This window comes from Antennarius striatus, chromosome 17 (assembly GCF_040054535.1).
Source record: "Antennarius striatus isolate MH-2024 chromosome 17, ASM4005453v1, whole genome shotgun sequence".
Classification (NCBI taxonomy): domain Eukaryota; kingdom Metazoa; phylum Chordata; class Actinopteri; order Lophiiformes; family Antennariidae; genus Antennarius; species Antennarius striatus.
Genome location: NC_090792.1, coordinates 13,121,084 through 13,142,878, shown reverse-complemented (window position 1 = coordinate 13,142,878; position 21,795 = coordinate 13,121,084). Strand labels below are relative to the sequence as shown.

The 21,795-nt window shown below is 37.4% G+C and overlaps 3 protein-coding genes and 3 non-coding genes across 6 annotated transcripts; all 6 read right to left on the bottom strand.

Moving 5' to 3' along the window:
• Positions 1 to 10,475: 10,475 nt before the first annotated feature.
• rpl13a (ribosomal protein L13a) lies at positions 10,476 to 13,304 on the bottom strand. Its single transcript, XM_068338528.1, has 7 exons — positions 13,229 to 13,304; positions 12,561 to 12,633; positions 12,227 to 12,292; positions 11,911 to 12,012; positions 11,343 to 11,428; positions 11,064 to 11,123; positions 10,476 to 10,722 (listed from the first exon to the last, which is right to left on the bottom strand). Exons 1-7 carry the CDS (start codon positions 13,247 to 13,249, stop codon positions 10,513 to 10,515), a joined length of 618 nt encoding a protein of 205 aa, XP_068194629.1. The 5' UTR covers positions 13,250 to 13,304; the 3' UTR covers positions 10,476 to 10,512.
• On the bottom strand, positions 11,521 to 11,594 carry LOC137611592 (small nucleolar RNA SNORD50). The gene has a single exon (XR_011038732.1). It is a non-coding gene; the product is annotated as a small nucleolar RNA SNORD50 (small nucleolar RNA).
• On the bottom strand, positions 12,095 to 12,175 carry LOC137611588 (small nucleolar RNA Z195/SNORD33/SNORD32 family). Its single transcript, XR_011038728.1, has one exon. It is a non-coding gene; the product is annotated as a small nucleolar RNA Z195/SNORD33/SNORD32 family (small nucleolar RNA).
• Positions 12,360 to 12,442, bottom strand: LOC137611589 (small nucleolar RNA Z195/SNORD33/SNORD32 family). Its single transcript, XR_011038729.1, has one exon. It is a non-coding gene; the product is annotated as a small nucleolar RNA Z195/SNORD33/SNORD32 family (small nucleolar RNA).
• Positions 13,305 to 14,018: 714 nt separating the features above from the next.
• atp5if1b (ATP synthase inhibitory factor subunit 1b) lies at positions 14,019 to 15,415 on the bottom strand. The gene is made up of 3 exons (XM_068338538.1): positions 15,247 to 15,415; positions 14,636 to 14,748; positions 14,019 to 14,439 (listed from the first exon to the last, which is right to left on the bottom strand). Exons 1-3 carry the CDS (start codon positions 15,313 to 15,315, stop codon positions 14,298 to 14,300), a joined length of 324 nt encoding a protein of 107 aa, XP_068194639.1. The 5' UTR covers positions 15,316 to 15,415; the 3' UTR covers positions 14,019 to 14,297.
• Positions 15,416 to 16,067: 652 nt separating this feature from the next.
• zmpste24 (zinc metallopeptidase, STE24 homolog) lies at positions 16,068 to 21,246 on the bottom strand. Its single transcript, XM_068338537.1, has 9 exons — positions 20,893 to 21,246; positions 19,590 to 19,736; positions 19,290 to 19,493; positions 19,039 to 19,191; positions 18,731 to 18,872; positions 18,411 to 18,586; positions 17,796 to 17,900; positions 17,463 to 17,606; positions 16,068 to 17,388 (listed from the first exon to the last, which is right to left on the bottom strand). The coding sequence occupies exons 1-9, from the start codon at positions 20,998 to 21,000 to the stop codon at positions 17,164 to 17,166; spliced, it is 1,404 nt and encodes a 467-aa protein (XP_068194638.1). The 5' UTR covers positions 21,001 to 21,246; the 3' UTR covers positions 16,068 to 17,163.
• Positions 21,247 to 21,795: the final 549 nt, after the last annotated feature.

Here is a 21,795-nt window from a genome sequence, read left to right as displayed (position 1 = left end):
TTCTTGAAGTACAGGATAGCGTTTAACACTTTTGTGTTAGTCCAACAATATTATGAACACAAGGACAATATTGAAGTCCATATTGGATCATCCAAAATAAATGGTAAAACGCAGTATCTATTTTCTTTAGAAGTTCTATTGCTTAAAAGAAATAAGAGTGAGGGGGTGCTGAAAGGAGGACAGAAGATAAAGAGAACTGAAAGGAAGGGAAAAGTAGTCAATCATCAAGGCTATTGGAAGACAAGCCCTGTGTTTGTTGGAAAATTGATTAATGGAGCTATAGAGAGAAGATGGAAAAAGCAGGTCCCTTGTGGCTGCACTGCAATACACTTGAAATAGAGACACTTCTTATTTGCTCCAACATCCATCAATGATTGTCGTGGGGAGGCTTAAATATGACTGGAGATGACTATGTACACCGTGTTACTGGAGAGAAAATCAATGCTGAAAGTACAACTCAATCAGTTTCATTACTGCTTATCATGATCAGTGGGCAACTATGAAATTGTTCCCATGATTTTCCTTATTCGTTCTCATAGATATTGCGTTCCTACTTGTTAAAAATAAGACAAGGAACACCAGAAAGCACACTTTCAAACAAATTTTGTATGTAGGAGTGCAGCATCTTGCTTAGAAACATGAGCACACCACTGCTCTTGAATACATTGGCTTGAGAACCTCATTAGGGATGTTCATCACTGTGTGGGTTTCTCCTTGCAAACCTCTCTCTGTGTCAACAAGCTCTAACCAGCAAAAAGAAATATAACTTATCTGCAGCTTGAAATCTGTTTAATTCCTCTCATTAAACTCCAAAAGCTCTTGCTGCCTTTTTTGCTTTGTTAATGAAATATGCATCACATCGTCTGATGCCTCAGTACCTAATCTGATTACAACCCCATTCAGGTTTTAAATACATATAAATAGTGGTGGTGGGATTATTTCAGGTCACAGTAAAACAGCAGCAAAAACGTTGTTAGCTTATAAACCACAAATTTGGAACAAAGAAATAAGGATCAAATCCAGGGTAACATTCGGTTACCCTTTAATAGCTAATGCGATTCAATAGGATCTCATTCAGCTTTTCACTTATTGGTCGAAAATATTTAGTAGTTATTACTGCACGAGAAATTGAAACAATTTGGAAAATGTGATCATAAAAACAATACCAATGATAGCATGTTTATTCCCCCACCAATACTGGTTTTTATTTATGCCTGTATGAACATAAAAATTCCGCGCACAGTCTTTTTTTCCAAATTTTTTTCGGTTGTAATCTCTGCTAAATTAAAATATTCATTTCTCCATGTGTCCAAACATGTCGGAGCTAATCTTGACCCCCTAATGTAACTGTGAGGTTGAGATCCAGGCCTGAGGGGAATGCAGTTTACTGAAAGGAATAATATCAAAAAGAAATAATAGACCCATCTCTGAAAATTACATTTTGTATCTGGGGACATGAAGCAACACATGTCAGCAAACGTGTGAATGTTTTTTATGGATCAGAGCTAGATCACTCATGGCAAATGAGAAACAGGAGCCGACTGTATTGCCCTCAATGGCAATAGAATTGACTGTACTGTTAAATGTGGCCAAAGTGGTACAGAAATAGGATATCCATATTATAGTGTACAAGTTGTAAATACATGGGGGCTCACTTATTTCAACTTTGTAGACCACCACGGGTATTCCCAGGTGGGCTCCCTATGTAAGTCCTAGCTGGGACTCTAATGGAAAAAGTGCAGGGGGTTCAAATCGAGCAACTCAAGTGGGGTCCACTTGAGTTTATCTACAGTAACACTTGTGAATGCATCAGCTGGCTGGGCTCTAATTCTGGGCACATTAAGTACGTCTGTCCTGGAGGCCTTGAGGGGTCTGGATGTTTGTAAATCAAAAATGAGTCAGATATGTATTTTGGCCCAAGACCATTTAGTACTTTATTGACCACTAGGATTTTAAAATACCTTGTTTATTGCACAGAAATCCAGTTTAGTGATCTGAGGATCGATGTAAAGTGCTGTACTTCCTGGGTGTTGGTGACTGAATGTCTGATTGATTTTTCTGATAAGGTCTGTAAAAACAACATTACAGTAATCTAACCTTCTGAAAATTAACGTATGAACTTCTTCATTAAGTTATTTAGTCTTATTTCATTCAAATCCTGCTTTATTTCTGAGATGGTAAAAGCCTTATTTAGTTAATGTCTTGTGACTTGTTACTTGTGACTCCGTGTCCATTAGACAGAGCTGCGGGACACTTCTGCAATCTTGACCACTAAATAATAGTAATCCATTAATAATATTCATGAAGGAAACACCTGCAAGGTTTGACTCCAGCCATCCAGGATCACACCAGTCTCCACAAAGCTGATCAGACATAATATCTGTGCTCATGCTTGGCTGGAACCACCTGATGTAGTGTGTGTTAATTAACGCTCGTGCGAATAGAATGATATTCAAAAATCTACCTCACTAGTATTATGTGTCATTTCATTTTGCAGCCACCTAAAAAACTATGTCAAGCTGAGCATTCAGCAGACGTGACTGAAACCAAAAACGACTGGAGGTAAGAAAATGTGGGTAGAGGTAATATCCGGTACATATGGTGTACCTCACATTATGATTAAGGCCAAGTCCATCAGCCCTACAGTCTAAGAGTTGAGTTGAGCATAAAATTATGTTGATGATGGACTGAGAAGTGCAAGTTGTTCAGAATTAGCTTTGCAGTTTTAGTAGATCTGACATGATATATGTAATTATTTAGGGACTCTAAGAATGACCAGTTACACTTACTTTGATAACTTTCTGTCTTCTGTGCCTTCAGTGAGGAGTCTAACCTCTGACCTTTATCTCTAAGGGTCAATAAGCGCAGCTTCTCAGTCAATTGTGACCCCTAGTGGTCAGGTTTGGTACTATGGTGTTTGACTCATTGGTTAGGTAGTTTTAAAATTTAAAAGCTAACCAACCGTGGTCATGTGATACCAAATAGGCTAAGATCGTTCTGAAAAAATACTGGCCCAAGATTTTACGTATTTGTTCGATATAATAATATCACTCAATAATTCAAGAGATTAACCCAAACTGCAAATATACAGTACTGTAGAACTGATCTTGAGTTTTGCTTACATCCTACCATTCCCTTTAACATACCCACTTAAGAACAAAAATTCAGTTCACGTAGTCAACGTGTAAAAAACCACATTGAACATGAAACTTGAGCAGATATTTTTTTTGGAATGTGCTTCCTAGTTTCCTAGCATATGTGCTATAACCTTGCGGGGATTTTAGCCTCTGTGCTAAAATCACTGTAGGTTTGTGTACTGTGTATGAGTTTGAAGTTTCAAGCCCACTGTATGATTGACTGGTGCATAGTCGGTTCCTGTTCAGATAATATGCAAAAATCAGACTGACTCTAACTAATCTCAACACTACATAGAGTCTGTGGGTAATTTTTCAGTTATAGTGGAATAAATTACAGTAATACAGAAAGTCATGATTCATTTAGAAAACATCATTTTGTCAACCAATACTCCTGTTATATGCTGTCACCAATGTATAATATATGTACATTATTCCTTATTTCATTCATCCATTTTCTGTAAGCACTTACAGAAGTACTTTTTGTAAGCTTATCATGGAGCCCACATAAACAGAAGACATGAAATTATACACTACATTCGTTCACTTGATGGTGGAAGCCGTAGGAAACACACTTAGACATGTAGAGAACATCCAAAATCAGGACCTCTTTTTTGTGAGGCGACAACTATACCCACTGCACCACCATACCAACAACATAATTTATTAAAAATTTAAACAAATATGAAACAATTTACTACCATTCCAAACAGGACCACATTTTCTTGTTATTATATGCCTCACATTTTGTTGAGCATTTCAAGTTTTTTCATTTCCATCATTCAAATGTTTGGTAGGAAGATGGTGAGATCGACACAGAAATCTCTGAATCTGCCCACCCCAACCAGTGGACGTAGGGCCAATAATGACCTAAGTGAGGAGGGGGTGTTTAAACAGGGTTAGCACAGAGATCATCTGCACTCCAGTACGCTCTCACAGCAACACATAACCAGAACACTCAGTGGGATTCTTGCATTGATTTCTTTAGCTCAGTTCCATATCTTGCTTATAGCATTTGATTCCCAGGTGTGTGCACATATGTTTAGGAGTTGGGAAGTAGAAGGATGTGAATGCATACTGTATGTGTTCTTGTTGTTTATCACATAAATCTCTACAGTTTACACATGACCTGCATATTGAGTAGTTCCCCCTGAAAATACTTTATATCAGCATAAATTTTACTTTTGTTTCACACTTTATGGTATCTGCACAAGGCAGTAATGTTTTCTTGTTAATGAGTGAGGATCTATTAGTTTGAAATTTGCTCTTTTATCTGTCTAATGTCACAGATACAGAACAGTCTCTTCAAAGCTGTGACAACAGAATAATCATTTATAATTGTACTGCTCATATTGCAGGGTTCAGACTGATTTACGAGATTGAATTTGTTCTAGTTAAGCACCATCAGTTGAGACGGTTCATGTGTGTGTGTGCTCAGAGGTGAATGGCTGTATCGGAGGACTTAATGGTTTATGTGCTGCGCTGCTGAGAGGTCCGCTGTGCAATAGAACGAACAAACACCGGAGTGCTTGTTCACACTTCAGTTCCAAAGCCCTATTCCTGCTGATAGAGACTGAAGACTGCAGCAGGAAAGCCTTCCAGATGCCTCTAGCAAAACTATTAAGTCTATGGTAATGCATTGGTTTCGCGTTGTAAATCCCTTTGCATCTAAAAACCATTTGATGGGCTGTTTTGCAGTATACATATACCAGAATATTTGTTAGAGGAAAACATATAATGTGTTGTTTTTAAGAGATAAAATATCACATGCTGTGTCTATGAGTGAAATTTTGTAATTTTATGTTATTATAAGCCTCTAACACCCTATGAATGTTCAATCAAAGGGAAAATACACCATCATTTATTTTTTCCTAGATCAATATGTTTAAGGAAAAGCCTCTCTTCATCAGCTTTAATAATCTTGTACACTTACTGCTGTTTACCTTCCTCTGTATAATCAATGGAATGGTAGAGCACTGCATATGAGCAAAAAAAAATCAATGATTTCAAATGATGAAGGGCGACTGCAGAGACAATTTGAAAGAGTTTCTCCGTTTTTGCTTGTAATGAAGCGGAACGGGCTTTCCTTGAACCCATTTTCATTTATTCTCTTCTCATTAATGATTATGTCCTCTCTCGTCTCTCTCTTATTCTGCTATCTCCACACAGTCACAGCTTCAAAATTCAAGCTGTGATGCTGAGGGGCGTTTGCTTTGTTCTTGCTTTTGCATGTAACTTTATCTGACCGCAGTGGCTGAAGCTTTGGGTCGTTCAGAATCAGCAACCTTTTTTTTTCTCTCACAGCAGTTTTATTTCCTGTTTCTATATCTAATATATGAATTTCAAATGGCTTTGCTTTTCTCTCTCTTGCATCTTTTTAAACAGAGATGATTAAAGCTGCCTCAAAGGTTTATACATGCTATAGGTGGTAGTTGATATATAGTCTCTCCCCACTGACCATGACTAAAAGGTTAAGCAATAGATATAGTCAAGATAATAATGCCAGGTCTACTATTAGTGTTCTGCAAAGGTCAAATCTGTGATTCAGATTGCAAGAAAAAAGGAGAAACACTTCAAGAAGACACTGGTTTGTCATGCCATGACTGCTCAAACTTTATTTTTACATTAGATGTGCTATTATTGCTTTACTGACAGAAAGCATCCCTTCCTTAAAAGCTGAAACTGCTGCATAACAGTGGCACTTCAACATATCTGGGAAGCCGCATGTTCAATTTCTACAACCAACAAAGCAGTTATATAATTTAAGCATCAAGAAGCAACATGTCTCATCTGAAAAGCACATCTGAGAAGCAATATTTACAGTATGACACAATCCAGCAGTATTACCAGTGCTTAAGATGGAGCTGCTACACTAGAGGAGATAAGTCAAAGCTCAATAATAAAGGCCAGTGAGTAAATAGCATATGAGGCAGAAATTACTGGGGTATTGAATCAATAAGTCAGTCTCAAGAAATAGAAACTCCACAAAGCTGCTATTTATTAGAATGAATCAAATGGTCTCAATCTGCAGTGAGCAGCATAAATCTTGTTTGGTGCATAAAGATTATATAAAGAAGTATGCTATATGTCCATGTTTTCACTCAGTCAGTGTGAGTTTATGCTTAAATAAGTAAAATACAAAGTAAACCTGCAGCATTAAGAAACAGACAACCTTAATGTTGCACAATGTAATGTGCAATTACAGTTTCTGTTTCATGCTTTCCCCTGAGGGGACAGTGTCCATCTTTATTATCAGTTCCAGGATCTGCAGCTGAAGTTTTATCCCACTCAAGGACACTTAATGCACACGTACACTTGCCGTCACAGAGAATAGTAATGTAACCTTTCAGTAACTGTCAATTTTGTGTAATGGTCTTCTATGAATGTGTGTTTTGAGTGTGCGTTTGAGCCAGTATTGCTTCATTACAACGAAGCCGATAATGGTCATTCTGTCCTCGGGGATCTCAATTTCTGAATTCAATATGTGACTCCGTTCACTGGAGCAATCACTCTCTCTCTCTGTGACGCTGTCTCTCTCTTCTGGATTTACAGCTGTTCTTGTGTGCTAAATGGATATAATGACTTCTACGTGATTGAAAGAAACAAGTTGCACCACTGCCATCCCAAATCATTTCAATTACACTCAGAGGTTAGTGAATATAAACAGGGATTGGACGTGATCGTCTCCAACTCATGTTTATAACAATGCATCACAGTGCCGCTTGCACATTCAGTGCATAAAAATGACTTTTGAAAGGACCTTATTACCTGCAATTTTGGGGGGCTTTTTGGAAAGTGAAACCAAAAAAAAAAGAGCTAATGCACATATTGCAGTGATAAGTGAGCTTTTTATTCGCAATCATTTTTCTCTGTATCTGTTTCTAGGAACAAAGTTTCTCGCACAAGCTAGTAAGTTGGCAGCAATATCTCAGCAGGCAGTCTGAAGTAAAGTAAAGTTAAATGAAACTTCAGTCATTATCTACTCACCCACATGTCTATGAAACATTGGGTGAAGTTTCATTGTTCTGCAGCTTGTTCGTTGAAATATAAAGACCATTAGAATTCAAACATTACAATAACGGGAACATAGATCACTACCAAGGACAGATCTGTCACTTTATCCCCAGTCACATCAGCGTTAAACAGAGTCTATTCTGTCCTTTAATTGAAATCCATTCAGTAGTTTTTGCAAAATCCAAACAGCCTCAGGTAGAAACATAATGTTGCCAAGGTTAACAAACATAATAACTCCACACAGCTCTTACAGCGTAATCAAAGTTTCAAGAGGTCCAGACAACCTTGGGCTGTTCTGTGTAAGCTGTGTGAAGTCATTTTATATTCGTTTACTCTGGATTTCTGTACATTTAAATCTCCATCTTCTTCAACTGTTTATGGGAGTGATCTGTAGGATCTCTTTTTTTTCTGATACTGCAGAATGCTTTGTGAATCTTAACATCTACTAATCAATAGACAGGTAAGGGCTTACATCCATTTCTTGATGAATGACTTTGTTTATTCACCAGGTTCATGCTTTTCAGATTCTTCACTTAGCTAGAACATTTCTGACCCGACTACAGCTCCTTTCCCTTTCTTGTTTCTTTTCTTTTAGTTTTTCAAGGCCAGCCTTAGAGGCTGAAAAGTCATTGATTCCCATTCGAGGTTAACATCAACAGAGAATGGAAGAACTTTGACTGCACAAAGAGTTTTCATCAAGAATATTTTAAATATATTATTGTTTACACAGAGTTCTGACATCCTCCTCTTGACTTATCTCATATTGACACATGTCTATGCTTGAAGAGTGACTCAACAGCAAGACCTTTAGACAGATTCAGTAGAAACTAGAACCAATCCAGTCACAGACTGCAACATTCTGCGACACCCCTGAATTCAATATTTTACCCTGACATACTTGCATAGTTCAAAGATCAAACTTACCACAGTAAGTCAGAGCATGGTCTTACTCACACTGGCCTCTTTCTATCTTCTCCGGTTCCTGAGTGTACAAAGGTTGAAATTTGACCTTGAACTAGTTTTCTCAAGGTTAAGGTCACATCTCATTTTCATCCCCTTTGCCACTTTTTTTTAATGTGCAATGGTTGCAAAGATACTGGGTGGACTAACGAACGGACAATGAACAGACGGCTGAACACACGAACACTGACAATTACAATATGTCACTGCTTTGAAGTGGGATGTGATGAGACAGAACTGAATCATCCAGTGTGCTTTGCATGCGTACTCACTGCTTCAAATGACTATGGGATCATTTTTCAATTGTGTCACACTCAATGACACCTCCTTAAAGGGACAGTTCACCCCATAACCATTAAATACTTTTTTTATTACCTGAAATGCAATTAATCCTTGTAGATTCTTAACTTTTAGATATATTGGCTCTGGGGGAGTCGGATGAACTTGTGGTTCTCAAAGACCAAAATATTTTCAACAGCAATCACTCTTTCATGAAATTATGATTGGGCTACTCAGTCAGACATCAGAAGATGACAGCAGCACATGACCAGCAAATTATAGATTTTCTGAAAACAGGGGAAGCATCTTATATACACTTTCACCTGCAACACAGAAATACAAGGAGCCCCAGAAAACCAGTGGCACACCTCTGAAGTTAATATGGCAGCTCTCATGGGAAACAACTTCCCAGAGGCACGGAGTCAAGAGTCTGTTTCTACAAATATGTTTTATCCACTTTTGAAAACAAATGGAAAAACCCACACTGCCTCTCTATCGTTTTAGCTGACATGTCCTTTCAGTGTTCATTTTCATGTACTCAGTGTAATATTTGCAACTCAGGTGAGCATTTTAGATCAGAAGCTGAACACAAAACAACAGCCAGTCAAAGGAGAACAGAGGTGGGAAGAAGGATATTAGTGTTATGATAGGTTAGACCTTCAGGATCACTTTCAGACAACACCAGTCTTTTCAATCGGTCTCAGATGGTGTGATTAGAGTGTGATCTACTCCAGGCCTCATCATCCAAAAATGTCATTTTTTTAGAGTTGTCACGGTGATTCCTCTATCTTTGCTGGAGACACAACATCCCACCTTAACAGAGATAGACAGGCATAAGATTGGACTGAGGCATGATACAATATGCAGTGGCCGTGTGTGCATGCATGAGGGTCTCTATCTCCCTTTCTATATAAAAGATGTTCCAGTACCCACATCTACCTTTATTGAATAAACAAAAGATCTAAGGTCATATTTTAGTGAGTTAGTGAAATCTTCAACTATTTTCTATTGTACTAAATGATGTTGAAGCAGAAAAAAGTAAAGAGGAGGCAACTAAATCACATCTTAAGTACTAGGGCACTGTAGGTCTGTTTTTTGACCTAATATTATCATCTGAAAGTTAATTTGTTAACATGCATGATGCTCATATTTTAGATAGATGTAATGTTCACTGTATTTAGCTACGTTATGACACTTTCACAAAAAAACAAGCCTCAACTTTAGTATTTCTTTTTAGAGATCTAACATCCCCAGTCGTAAGCAACTGATGCGTCAAAGAATCCGTGGAGCCAAACCCAACTGGGTGGTTGGCTAGGAACACAGACCCTCAGAATAGTGATGAACATAAAAGAAGCCCAGCTTACAAAAAAAAAACTTCAACACAGCAATGAGCAGCTCATCATCATAAGTCATAAATCATAAGATTAGGACATTTGCCCTAACTGTGCACACCAAACCTGTGAATTTTTTTTAGCATTGCTTCATGAATCATTAAAACTTTTTTAAGCGGGAAGTCAGAAGGCATGAAAAGCAATTCATTTTACTGTTATAAAGTGGTACGCAAAGTTTAATAACACATATATTAACTTATTCTATATTGCAGTGAAACACTGCCCCCTGCTGGTAAGTCACTATCTGCATTCTGCGACAACAGAGGCTGCCCAGTCATTTCAAATCTGTCTAGTATATGCGACTAAAAATCAGGTGTTAGTCAATGAATTTTTGATTTTTCTGATTTACAGTATAAAGCATTTGTTTTTGGATCAGTGTATTTTTTGCAAAGATAGTTCTGTGAGGACCAGCCATTTTTCACTTCATATCATTTGACAATAAAGTTGACTTTGATATTATATAAAAAGCACTAAGTTATGCAAGGTTGTTAGATTATGGCACCTGTTAAATTGTTAGTTGTACACAACTTCTAAAATGCAAGTGTACCTCTAGGATACTCGATTCAACCATCCTCCACTATGTATAGATGAGGACTAGGACCACAAAAACGGCAACTGTTTATACTGTAGTTTCCTTTTACACCCACATCCACAACACATTCCAAGTCCTTAAAAAAAAGTCATTACACTTTCTATAAACATTTATTTATCTTTATTAGCCAGAGGAACCCAGCTCAGACAAGGACTCCATATTGTTTCAGAACATTTGTGTACTTTGCAATCTTGGACTCAACGTTCTTTTCTGCTATCTTGGTCAGCTTGTTCACTGTCTTTTTCTTGGCATAGCGGAGCTTGGACTTCTCTTTTCTCTTCTCCTCCAGAGTGGCTGTGATAGCCTGGTATTTCCAGCCAACCTCATGAGCCAGACGTCCAAGTAGGGCGAACTGAGGGGGAAGGAAAATTGGAGTTTGAGAGTCTGTACAAAAAAATAATTGACAGTATTCTTTGCTAATGCATTCAACATTTGAGCATCCTAATCTTTAACAATGTTGCTCAGCAATCAAATCCAAAACGTGTCAGTGTATTTCAGCATAGACATTAAAATCTTTATCTGTATAGACAGATTTACTTTATTCCGAAGGAAATTGCATAAAGACGAATCACGTAAGGACCGTTGTTGCAGAGGAGCTGAATCACTTCTATTTGTTATTTTGTGTTTGACAAATTGACACCACCAAGCTTAAAAGCCTTAAAGTTGGCTTTTAATCAAATATTCAAGACTCACCTTACGAGTGGGCTTCAGGCGCACAATTTTAAGAGCAGCAGGAACAACCATGCGCTTCCTCTGTGGGGGAAATTTTTTTAAGAGATCAGATAAAGAAGACAACTAGATATTTAAAAAAAATTTGATAACAGCATGTCTCAGACTTTTTTTTATATCAACGTTCCACTCAAACAAGGTATGTAAGGGAATTTTGAATGACATCACAGACAGCCAACACTACGTGTATGAGCCAAAAAAATGATGCAATGCATCCCATGAGAGCTAATCAACATTCATCACCTTGTCATAGGGTGGAGGGATACCGTCGAACACCTTCAGCCTCTCCAGAGCAGCCTGTCCTCTCTTGGTTTTGTGGGGCAGCATACCTGATCAATAGAATAAGGTCAATACACTTCAAACCACAATTACTGCAACCATATGGAACGCACCTTGTCCAAGCACATTATGCTCATACTTGAACTCAGCAATCAGATCCGCAAAGTTGTTTCATCAATAGATGATCAGTTTTGCATTAAGAGCTCATCATTGTCAAGCAAGAACAACTTGTGCTGGGAAAAACTGTTGGCAATATACTTTCAGACTTTCAGATTATTAAGAAAAATTACAGACTATCATTCCAATCAATATACACTCTGGATCTTTGTTTATTTCTTACCATTTATCATATAAGGATTGCAATCTACCAATTTTTGTAAGTCCATTTGTCATTAAAATTACACCAATCTTTAATCACATTAAATGTCTTCATTGCTCGACTTAAAAATGTACCCATATTCTAGTAAGAAGTTTGCACAACATCAAATGCTGACAGGATATTCCCATATCTTGAGTAGGGCAACATTCTCACCCCTGACAGTCCTCCAGAAGATCCTGCTGGGAGCTCTGAAGTGGTATGGTCCACGAGAGGGATTGGTGTTCATCCTCTTACGCAGGAAGGCCAGGTACTTCACTGTATAAGCACACAACACATGATTTGGAATGACAGCTTCCTAGGATACTTAACACTGATTAAGATTGCTATATGTAAAACTGATGTCTCAGATGGTAGTGCATGTAAAGTCTTCTCATGGTCATTTAAACTCGAATAACAGTGATAGATCATCATCGACAACAAGAATATGAAAAAAAATTACAGCTCTAATGTTTGAACAAATCTTACTTACGCTTGTTGCGGTAGAAGTTGCCAGAGATGTTGATGCCTTCACATCTCACCACCACCACTTTATGTCCTAGAAAATATTTTTAAAAATATTTACCATTTGGGTGACTAAAATCTTATCTACTCATAACCTACATCCTGTCTCAGATGGTAGTGCATGTGAGTTTTCTCATTGTTGTTAAACTCAAGCATGGGACCTAAAATTATCATCACTGACAAATACCAATGCAGCACCTTCTCATTGGACGTTGTGTTCAGAATCTACATTTAGTGTTTCATGCCAGTTAGCATGGGTTTAGTGATGTGGTCATCATTAAAACATTCCAAATCAAGCTTACCCAAGAGAACTTGTTTAGCCACAATGGCAGCAAGCCGGCCGAGTAGATGCCCCCTGCCATCAAGCAGCAGAACCTGTAAGTTTAAAATAAAACTTAAAATTGACCTTCAAATAAAACTTACGTTGTGTGAGCGAAGTAGTCCACGTTACGCTATACGGGGAGATACCAAATGGCAACTGGAAATCATTGAAAATGTTGTGCACTTCACGAGGGTAAGATCGAAGCCACGCAATTTGAAATACACCCCAGTGGAATTCCCGATGACAAGCTAGCTCAACGTTAGCTCAAAAGCACGCCAGCGTGTTGCTTGTTCTTTTGATTTAAGTAATGTGGATAAGCGTTTAATAATAAAATAGCATGTTAACTTTGTGCAACAGATGAATAAATTCATCTGCCGTTTAGATTTTTCAAGTCCATGCCAACCATTAAAATTAGCATGCTAACAGCGTTGACTGGTTAGGGAAGCTGCCATGATGAAGGCATGTCCACTTAGCTACAGCTAGCTGTCCTAAATAGGGTTTAATTCAGTCCTACAAGGAAACGTTAACAACATAACTACGACACAAAATTAGCTCGTAGTTTATCCCGCAGTGTAACATCTCAAGGCAACGTTTGACTTCAATCTACAAGCAAAAAACGTAAATTGAGACTCCGCTGCAGTTCCCAACCTTATTGAACCGGTCCGCCATGATGTACGAAAAGAAAGATAAACGGGGTTGCTCGTGGTAAAAACCAGGGGTAGGCGGAAGTGACGACACTGTCTTGCTCGTGGTTTTTTTCCCCATCAATGTCTGATTGTTGAGCGACCGCCTTGGTGTGGAGGGAAATATGTACTGTAATGTTAGTACAGTATTCTATGTGTTCTGGAGTCCCTTTTGAATGTTTTTATTTCGAGTTTCCTTTGTCGACTGGTGACAGATTTTAACCAGGGCCTTAAGTTAGACCAGTTTCAACTAAGTAGAAATACTAAATAGAAATAAAGTTAAATTACCATTTCTGACTGATAGTTTTTAATCACCTGTCATTTCAATTAAACAGGTTTAACCTGATAATTTCACAAGACTTGTGTTGAAGCAGTTTAAATGATAATGTATATCAGCTATAATTGCATTTATGTATGACCAAAAAATTTAATTTGTCATATTCATACAATTTGAAAATCAAACAATGGATTTCTGACTTGTCACCAATCCATATTTGCAGTATGTCAGTTGGTTTGTTATTGATTCACTAAGTATTGAAGGGAAACACACCATAAACAATAACTGAATGACAAGGACCTAATATTTATATTTACAGAATAATGGCTGAATATGAAAATGTATACTGAAATTATTAACTTTTCAGGTAATGTTTTATTTTAGAAATAAGGATTGACTTGGACATTTCAAACTTTCTTACCATGAACTGTTTATAAAGTCAGAAAACAACAGTGCCGAAAAAATTTAAATAAAGAAAACCAGTTTGTGACAAATTTATTGACACATCACATAAGAAGATAAATTAATGTTACCACATAAGGTATTTAGTTTGCCCACTTTTGCCATTTCCCTGCAAGATACAGCTCTCTGATCTACCACAACTTGTGTTATAGTATACAATGAGAACAACTAGCATTTCATGAATAACTTTAAGAACTTTCAAGCGTGTAGAGAACATTTATTCATGCAGTATGTGATAGTCTGAGTAAAGGTGCATGCTTTGATCAGATCAAACTTTAGCAAAACAGTATTTCACTCAGTCATCAAGTTTCAGATTCTTGATCCTCCCCTTGTGACGGTCGATCTCACGCTGCAAACGTTCGATCTCTTTTTTGCTGTGGTCAATTTCGTCCAAGTGATGCTGCTTCAGTGCTGCCAGCTGCTCCCGTTCCTTACGCCTTACGTACATATGGACAAATAAAACATTGAGTGACAACACAAAAGGTGAAGGATCATCAGTTAAAAAAGGAAGTGAGGGAGGGAACAGAGAATGAATGGAAGAACAAGCAGAAAAAAAATGAGTCAAGTCATATGAAGACAACAAAGAATGATAACTTTGTCATTCATTATGTTTCTCTGTCCAGAAATACATACTTGAAGTACATCTCCTCCTCAGCAGCCTGTCTCTTCCCCATTGCTCCACCTGCCTCTCTAACAGACCCTCCTCCACCTCCACCTTTACCGGCACCTTTACCCAGCTCACCCAGCTGTCACAGGGCAGGGGGTGCAGTCAAGAAGGAAATGGGTAGAATTACACAAAGATACCGCTGTTTTCTATTTTTACATCAAAATACAACAATATGATATCATGCCATGTTACAAGTGACCCCGTGGAATTGACCCAATTCTGAAGGTTAACTTAAGCAGGTAAAAAAAAAGCCTGTATGCCAGATGATAATAAAGCTACTACATTTTGTTATTTAGACCAGGTCAGAAAGCTTTCTCAGCAAATTGTATGTTTTACTGGTTTGATTACAAACTATTTACTGGTGTTATATTGCGATAAAGGTCATTGTAATTAATTACTTGTAGCTTATCTTGAGCACTGCTGTAAATCTATTCAGCTGATGAGTCGACCAGAGTCAACAGGCAAATAAATAGTCTTGATAGAGGACGTTACTTCGGTCAAATTAGCTTTAGCTCAACTACAAATGTTTCACATATACGCTAAATACATAGAAACCTCTTTCCAGTAAACGATTTACCTGGTCGGAAGACATTCGCAACTGAGAGGTGACAAAACTCCGGATATTAGGCCTTAGAAACCTCGCCATGTTTAACGCACGTATGTCAACAAGAGCAATGAACGTGTCCTTGTCCAAAAAATACGCCACAGGACGGCGCCATTATTAACCAGACAGGGGTGACGACATCGTCATCATCACGTCTGTCCAATCAAGAGCCGAGATTGATGTCCGGTATGGGTGGATCCTTAACATCTTCTTCACTATACAGTCCTTCAACACTGAAGAAGAAAAAAATGCATCCCCACCCTCGTAAATGGTATGCTCTAAAAAAAATAGTACGGGTCAACTTCACGGACAGGCTGTGACATGCTGACCATGTTTTTTCTTTTTTTAATGAATACCACGTTACAGTATTACAATGTAAAATTAAAGGCATGGATGTGGGATTTTCTTGTTTTATAGAGCAACTCAAAACTTTAAAATAATGGACTGTTGTGTTGGGAAAAAAATCAAGTCTGTAAACGGGATTCTTTTTACCAAACTGAATGGGGAGATTGACTCTAAAAAGAAAGCCGCATTTCATCCTTTTTTCACATTGATCATAGTGAAATAAAAGCTAAATATAAAAAGATAAAATTGTTTGTACCTGTTAATAGATCCAAGGCAAATATATATATATATATATATATATATATATATATATATAATAGATTAATTCAAAATCATATCCCACATTATAGTAATATTAAACAATGACATATTACACAAAGTTAGTCACCGGATATGAAAAATGTTATCCGCTTTCATTTAAAAGTAAAAAAGTCACTAAAAAAGCCATGAACAATGTTTTGGAGGATTTTATTCAAGGCTGAAAACAACGCAACAGTCCACTCTTTGAACAAACCAAGAATTGACTTGTGATGAAAGGAAAATCACTCCTTTTCTCAAGCCCCTAATGAATAATTTGACAGGCAAGTCTGGGCTTATTCCAGACAAAATTCCAAATTAACTTAAACTTTCTAACCACATTCAATATTTTTCACAACATAGTCATGATGTTTTATTACTTATAATCAGATATATATACAGGTATGGTCTGGACCCTCATCACCAAACAAGTGCTTTAAAAACTTAAATTTAGAAATGTGAAAATAAAAATCACAAGCCAAACATTAATTCAAATTAAAATTCCTGCACTGATCTCTTCAAAACATGCCCATAAACAAATAATTAGAAATTATCATTTATTTTCACTGTGATAAAGTATTTATCGGGATCTTCCAGTAAAGTTGAGAAGGAACTGACTATTATAATCTAATAGTCAGTTCTCTTGAAGTTGCTCAAAGATAAAGGCAACATCTGCACTTGAGGAAAAAAATCCAATTCTCAGCTGTGTACATGCAAAAAGATATGTCATGACTACATATGAAGTTGTCTGTTTGGTCAAAAATCATGCAAAATTATAATGTCTTTCCAAAATCCACACTCTTATTCCTTCTACAGTGGTGTGTTAAGTATACTTTGCAACATAAACACAAAGAAAAATGTTTTTTAAATGACAAATTATCTTTGTTATATTTTTTCTCCACAATGCAATTACAAAGAGTCTGTCCATAAACAATTTCAAAAAGTAATAATTCAGGCTAATCTGCACCTTCAACTTCTGTAATGACAATAGCTTTTGCTAATACATAATGCCCAGAAGTGTTCAGGCTTTTCTGGGCTGACTTGTGCTGGTATATTTTGGTCTTGTTTAAAATTATGTTCAATGGAAACAACACAATAGAATGTATGGCAAATATAAAAATTACTATAACAAGATAAAATAATATTCTCATGACAAAACAAAAAGATAAGGTTGCATCACAGGGCCAGGAGAGGTCTGCGAAGGCCCTCTGGAGGAGGACGTGACTGCCGCTCCCCCATCCAGCCCCGTCAGTCCTGCTTGATGTTGCCCAGCGCTCTGAGGCGTTCCAGAAGGGGAGGATGGGAATAGTGCCACATAGAGAATAACCAGTCAGCCACAGGGAACCCCAGGTTGTCCTTGTTCAGCTTAATGAGGGAAGAGTAGAGTTCAGATGCTTTGCCCATGTTGCGTGCAAAGGCATCTGCTTGGAATTCAAATCTACGACTCAGGACTGTCAGACAAAAGGACAGGAGCTGCAAAGATAAAATATAAAAATCAGATGAAGATTCAGAAAGCTACTAAAATAATTACATATAATCCCACTCACCTCATTGTATGGGGAGAAGATAAACTGGAAGATGATCATCAAGCCTATCAACGTGGGTTGGCTGTCATTGAAACCAAAAGCCAGAAACAACTCCTTACGTCCAATCAGAACAGCAAACAGAGAGAAGCACAAGAAGGAATTCATCTGCAGAAGGTAAAAAGGTCTGTTGTTATTGGTGATGTGCACATTTAACTTGTGACTGAAAGTCTCCATTTTGATTTGGTGTAATCAGTAAATTTTGATTGGGTGCAATCAGTAAAAACAAAAACATTAGATGTAAACTTTGTGAGAAATCCATCAAGAAAGTAATTAATCATAGAGACATTTCATCACCTGACTGATGACGATATTCTTGACAGTATGGCCAAGCTTCCAGTGGCCAAGCTCATGTCCCAAGACTGCAAGGATCTCTGGATTGTTGCATCCTTGCTTCTTGTTCTGTAAATCCATTTAAAAAAAAACAACTGTAAAGGGTTGCGTAGCAATACAACACAAAAACATAAAACATAGCATTAAACAGTTGGGTCACCAGGATTACTTCTACTGTACAACCAGTTAGCTATCATTTCAACAATACTTTGGTCAAATATATTTACATACACTGTTGTCAAGACATGTTCATCTTTATTGAATGACGTTACTATTATGTTAATTTGAGATCTACTTAAAAAAAATTATAAGGTTCTGTAAAACCTAAAATTCCTTAAAAAATCCACACGCTTTTTTGTTATGGCCACAAACCTGAAGGCCTATAAGAAACCCCTGGTTTGTTCATTTAACTGGAAAAACTTTTCGAAATAAAGCTTCCAAACATAAGGTTTAAAGTACAAATATTTGTGAGCAAGGAGGAAATTATTACAAGGTACTAAATTCAATTACTGTGTATGAATTTAGAACAGCTCTATGTCAGAAATCAGGCATGGCATTGAACAAATTCAATTATGGGACCTTGGGCTTGACTTTTGATTCAGTGGATGTTTCATCGTTCTCTGGCGGCTCAGGCTGGTGCTCTCCAGTCTTATTGAGAGGTGAGTAATCTTCCAGCAGTGTATCAAACAGGACAATGCGTTTGTTCTTGAAGAACCCATAGAAGTAAGCATTGCTGTGTGATGAACGCTTGGAGCCTGGAAATAGAGAAAAAAATTCAAGACAATTACAATGTAATCTGCAGAAATGACAAACACATCTTAATTATTATGTAATTGTACAGAATGTATTTGATGCTAAAATAGAGAATGGCCTTTAATTGTTTAGTCCTAATAACTTACCTTCAACCACATAAACCTTGGTGAGAGGAAAGCTTATACTTTTTGCCAAAGCCTCAATATCAGTCTTCAGTTCTCCTTCGGGCAAAGGAGTAAATTTGTCAAACAGGGGTGCAATGTAGTCTGCATAGATTGTTACAAGTACCTGAAAAAGCAAGAGAAGACAAATTATAATGAATTGTTAGCACTATACGCAAGCCAATTTATTTCTGTATATGGAATTATCAAATACATAGCATGCTCTGATACAACACAAGTAAAATATTTCTACGTGAACACACATTTTTCAATGTATACAGTGCTACACTAACCAGTGAAACAGCCAGGGTAAAGAGCCAGGCATAAATAAAAAAGTAGTCTCCACCAATTTTGATGATGTAGAGCAGCAGTGAGGTGACAGGAAGCAGGATGCACTGGGTCACCACAAACTTCTTTAGAGCATCCTTAAGGAAGAACCCTAATGTCTGACAGGAAGACAAGACATTCATGAAAAAAAAAGTGGGAAAAAGATCACATAATCGCACAAGACTTCTGACGTGGCTGTAATGTGTCCTCTGTGTACCTGCTGATTAAATCCATGCTTCTCCTCAATGACAAATGTATTGTACAAACTCCAGGGAAGTCCAGTAAAGGCACTGAACAGGGTGGCCAGAGTTAGAAATACAAGTGACTGGGTGATCTCGTACTCTAAACCAAATCCAAAGCGAGAGGTCACAGAACCAGCAAAGCCCCACAGAAATGGGATCCCACCAAGGAGCAGGATCAACTAAAAAGTTTAAAGAACAAAAAATATATTTTACACTTTACATATCAGACATTGTCACACTGGCAAAAATATAAATGAATGCACTGCTCATCTTACCGTCCCTTCAGTCTCTGAATAGAGTCCAGACCAGAAGCTGAAGTTACTTTTGTCAAGCTGATAAAGACGTGATTTCTCAAATGTTTCAGGATCCATGATCTTTCCTAGTTCCTGTGGCACATGTGTTGTGGACCTGTAAATCCTCCTCTGTGAATGAAATCAGCACCATTATCACATCTTAGGACATTTATACAGTTATTTAAATAGCTGCAATGCTAACAATTAAAATATCAAGAATGTATGATATTCTTTTTTCTTGACTTTCTACCCAGATTTATGTTCGACAATGATCGGTCTCAACTCCATCAATAGTACCCCTCATCACAGCAGACCTTTAAAAATCAGATGTGAACTGAAGCACTCTGCCAACCTTCATAAACTTATTTGAGAAGAAAATGTTTTTCTGTACATTAGCAGTATGGCTAAGTCAAGAGAACTTCAGAAAGAGATTACTGCCTTGCATAAGCAAAAAAAAAAAAGTAATACAAAATAATAGCAAAAATAAAGTTTCAAAGTACAAATAAACTTTACTTAATCTGGGTTAAAATACATTAGCTACACTATCTGGCAGTGGCAGGAAGAGGAAGTTATGAAAGACATGCTGTAAGATGTAGCGGCAACCTTAATGAATTAATGCGTCAACTAAAGGGTTTTTTCTGCTACAGACCCAAAAGCCCAAAAATGCTCCAGTATGCTGAAAACATTTAAATAAAATATTAACTTTAAAATAAAACTCTAGTGTTGATCAAATACCTCAGGCTGTAGAAGCAAGTAAAACCTGTAATACTACAGAACTGCAGGCTGTTACCTCTGAAGACTGTTAAGAATGAAGATTCATCAGAAACACTGCCAGAGGTTTGTGACTGGCCATTAACCACATTCACAACGGAGCAAAGCATCTAAAAGGTCCTCCAAAAAGTAATGGGGCCACAAAGGATTGGTGGATTGAAATTTGAGGTCACAGTCGTCCGCAAAAGTACCCATTGATTTGAGGACTAATCATTTGCTAAATGTGTTGTGCAGCTCTATTTAAAATGTAAGCAGCCCGTTTGCCTCTAACTATATCTGTAGCTTCATGTGCAATCACAACGTTCACTCATTACACAAGTGTCAATATAGATCTTCATGTGTTATACACTGTCAAAATAACTTCAATTGACATCACCCTTCAGGCTAGACATGAAGTGAAATCCATCAAAACACAAGTTTCTTAACGTTCGATGTGGTAAATTTCACCTTTTTTTCTACTAGAAGTCAATTTCGTTACAAAGCAGAAACTTTGGTAAGATAATTATAAACTTACCTGTCTGTAAGAAAGATATGCTTCCCATAGATACACTGTCCAGGAAAACCCCAAAACAGCATAAAATATCAGATTTTCCACCGGGAGGTCAAAAATAGATGCAACCATTTCTGCTGTCACTGGTCTGTCTTGCTAGAGCAGGATTGACTAGCTAGCAGGCTAACAATAAGGTTAATGTTGCCAAGTCTAAATGGCAATTTTAAATGACTTAGCTTCGACTCTCAATAGAAACAGACAACCCTTAAAAGTTTAATTAAGACGAAAGCTAAATCGAAAGGCACAAACAACAAACCCTAACTCGAAATTTTCTGCATCCAGTTGCCATTCCTGAGACAGGGCTTTTTAGTGCTAATATCGTTCCATTCATGTGAAAGGCTAGCAGGGGTGTGACAACGTCTTCTACCACTACGGAAACAACGACCATAACTTCAGTTCCGGTGCTCATTCAGAGGAAGACTATTGAATCGATGTAAAACTTCTAACTACACGTATTATTTCGGACTGTCTGGATCAAGTATTTGCTAAAAAAAAAAACTTAAAAAAAACGTATCTAACGGAAATAGTTACTGAAAAAATACTTTTGTTCAAGCCATTTTCCTCTGAAACAAAAGTAGTTTCGAGATGTAGTAAATTACTGTACATACTCCCACGAAGCGGTGATGTATTGTAATTGTCGGTGTTTGTCCGTCCGTCCACCAAATACTTTGAAGGATGAAACAAAACGCACATTACTCGACCGGAAAAGAGGATAAATTGAGATGATTACCTTGAGAAAACTAGGTCAAGGTTAAATTTCAACTTTTGTACACCCAGGTACCGGGTAAGATAGAAAGACGAGGGAAAAGGCCAGTGTAAGACCATAGATCAAAGCACCATGGTCTGACATATTTCCTATCCTGAGAC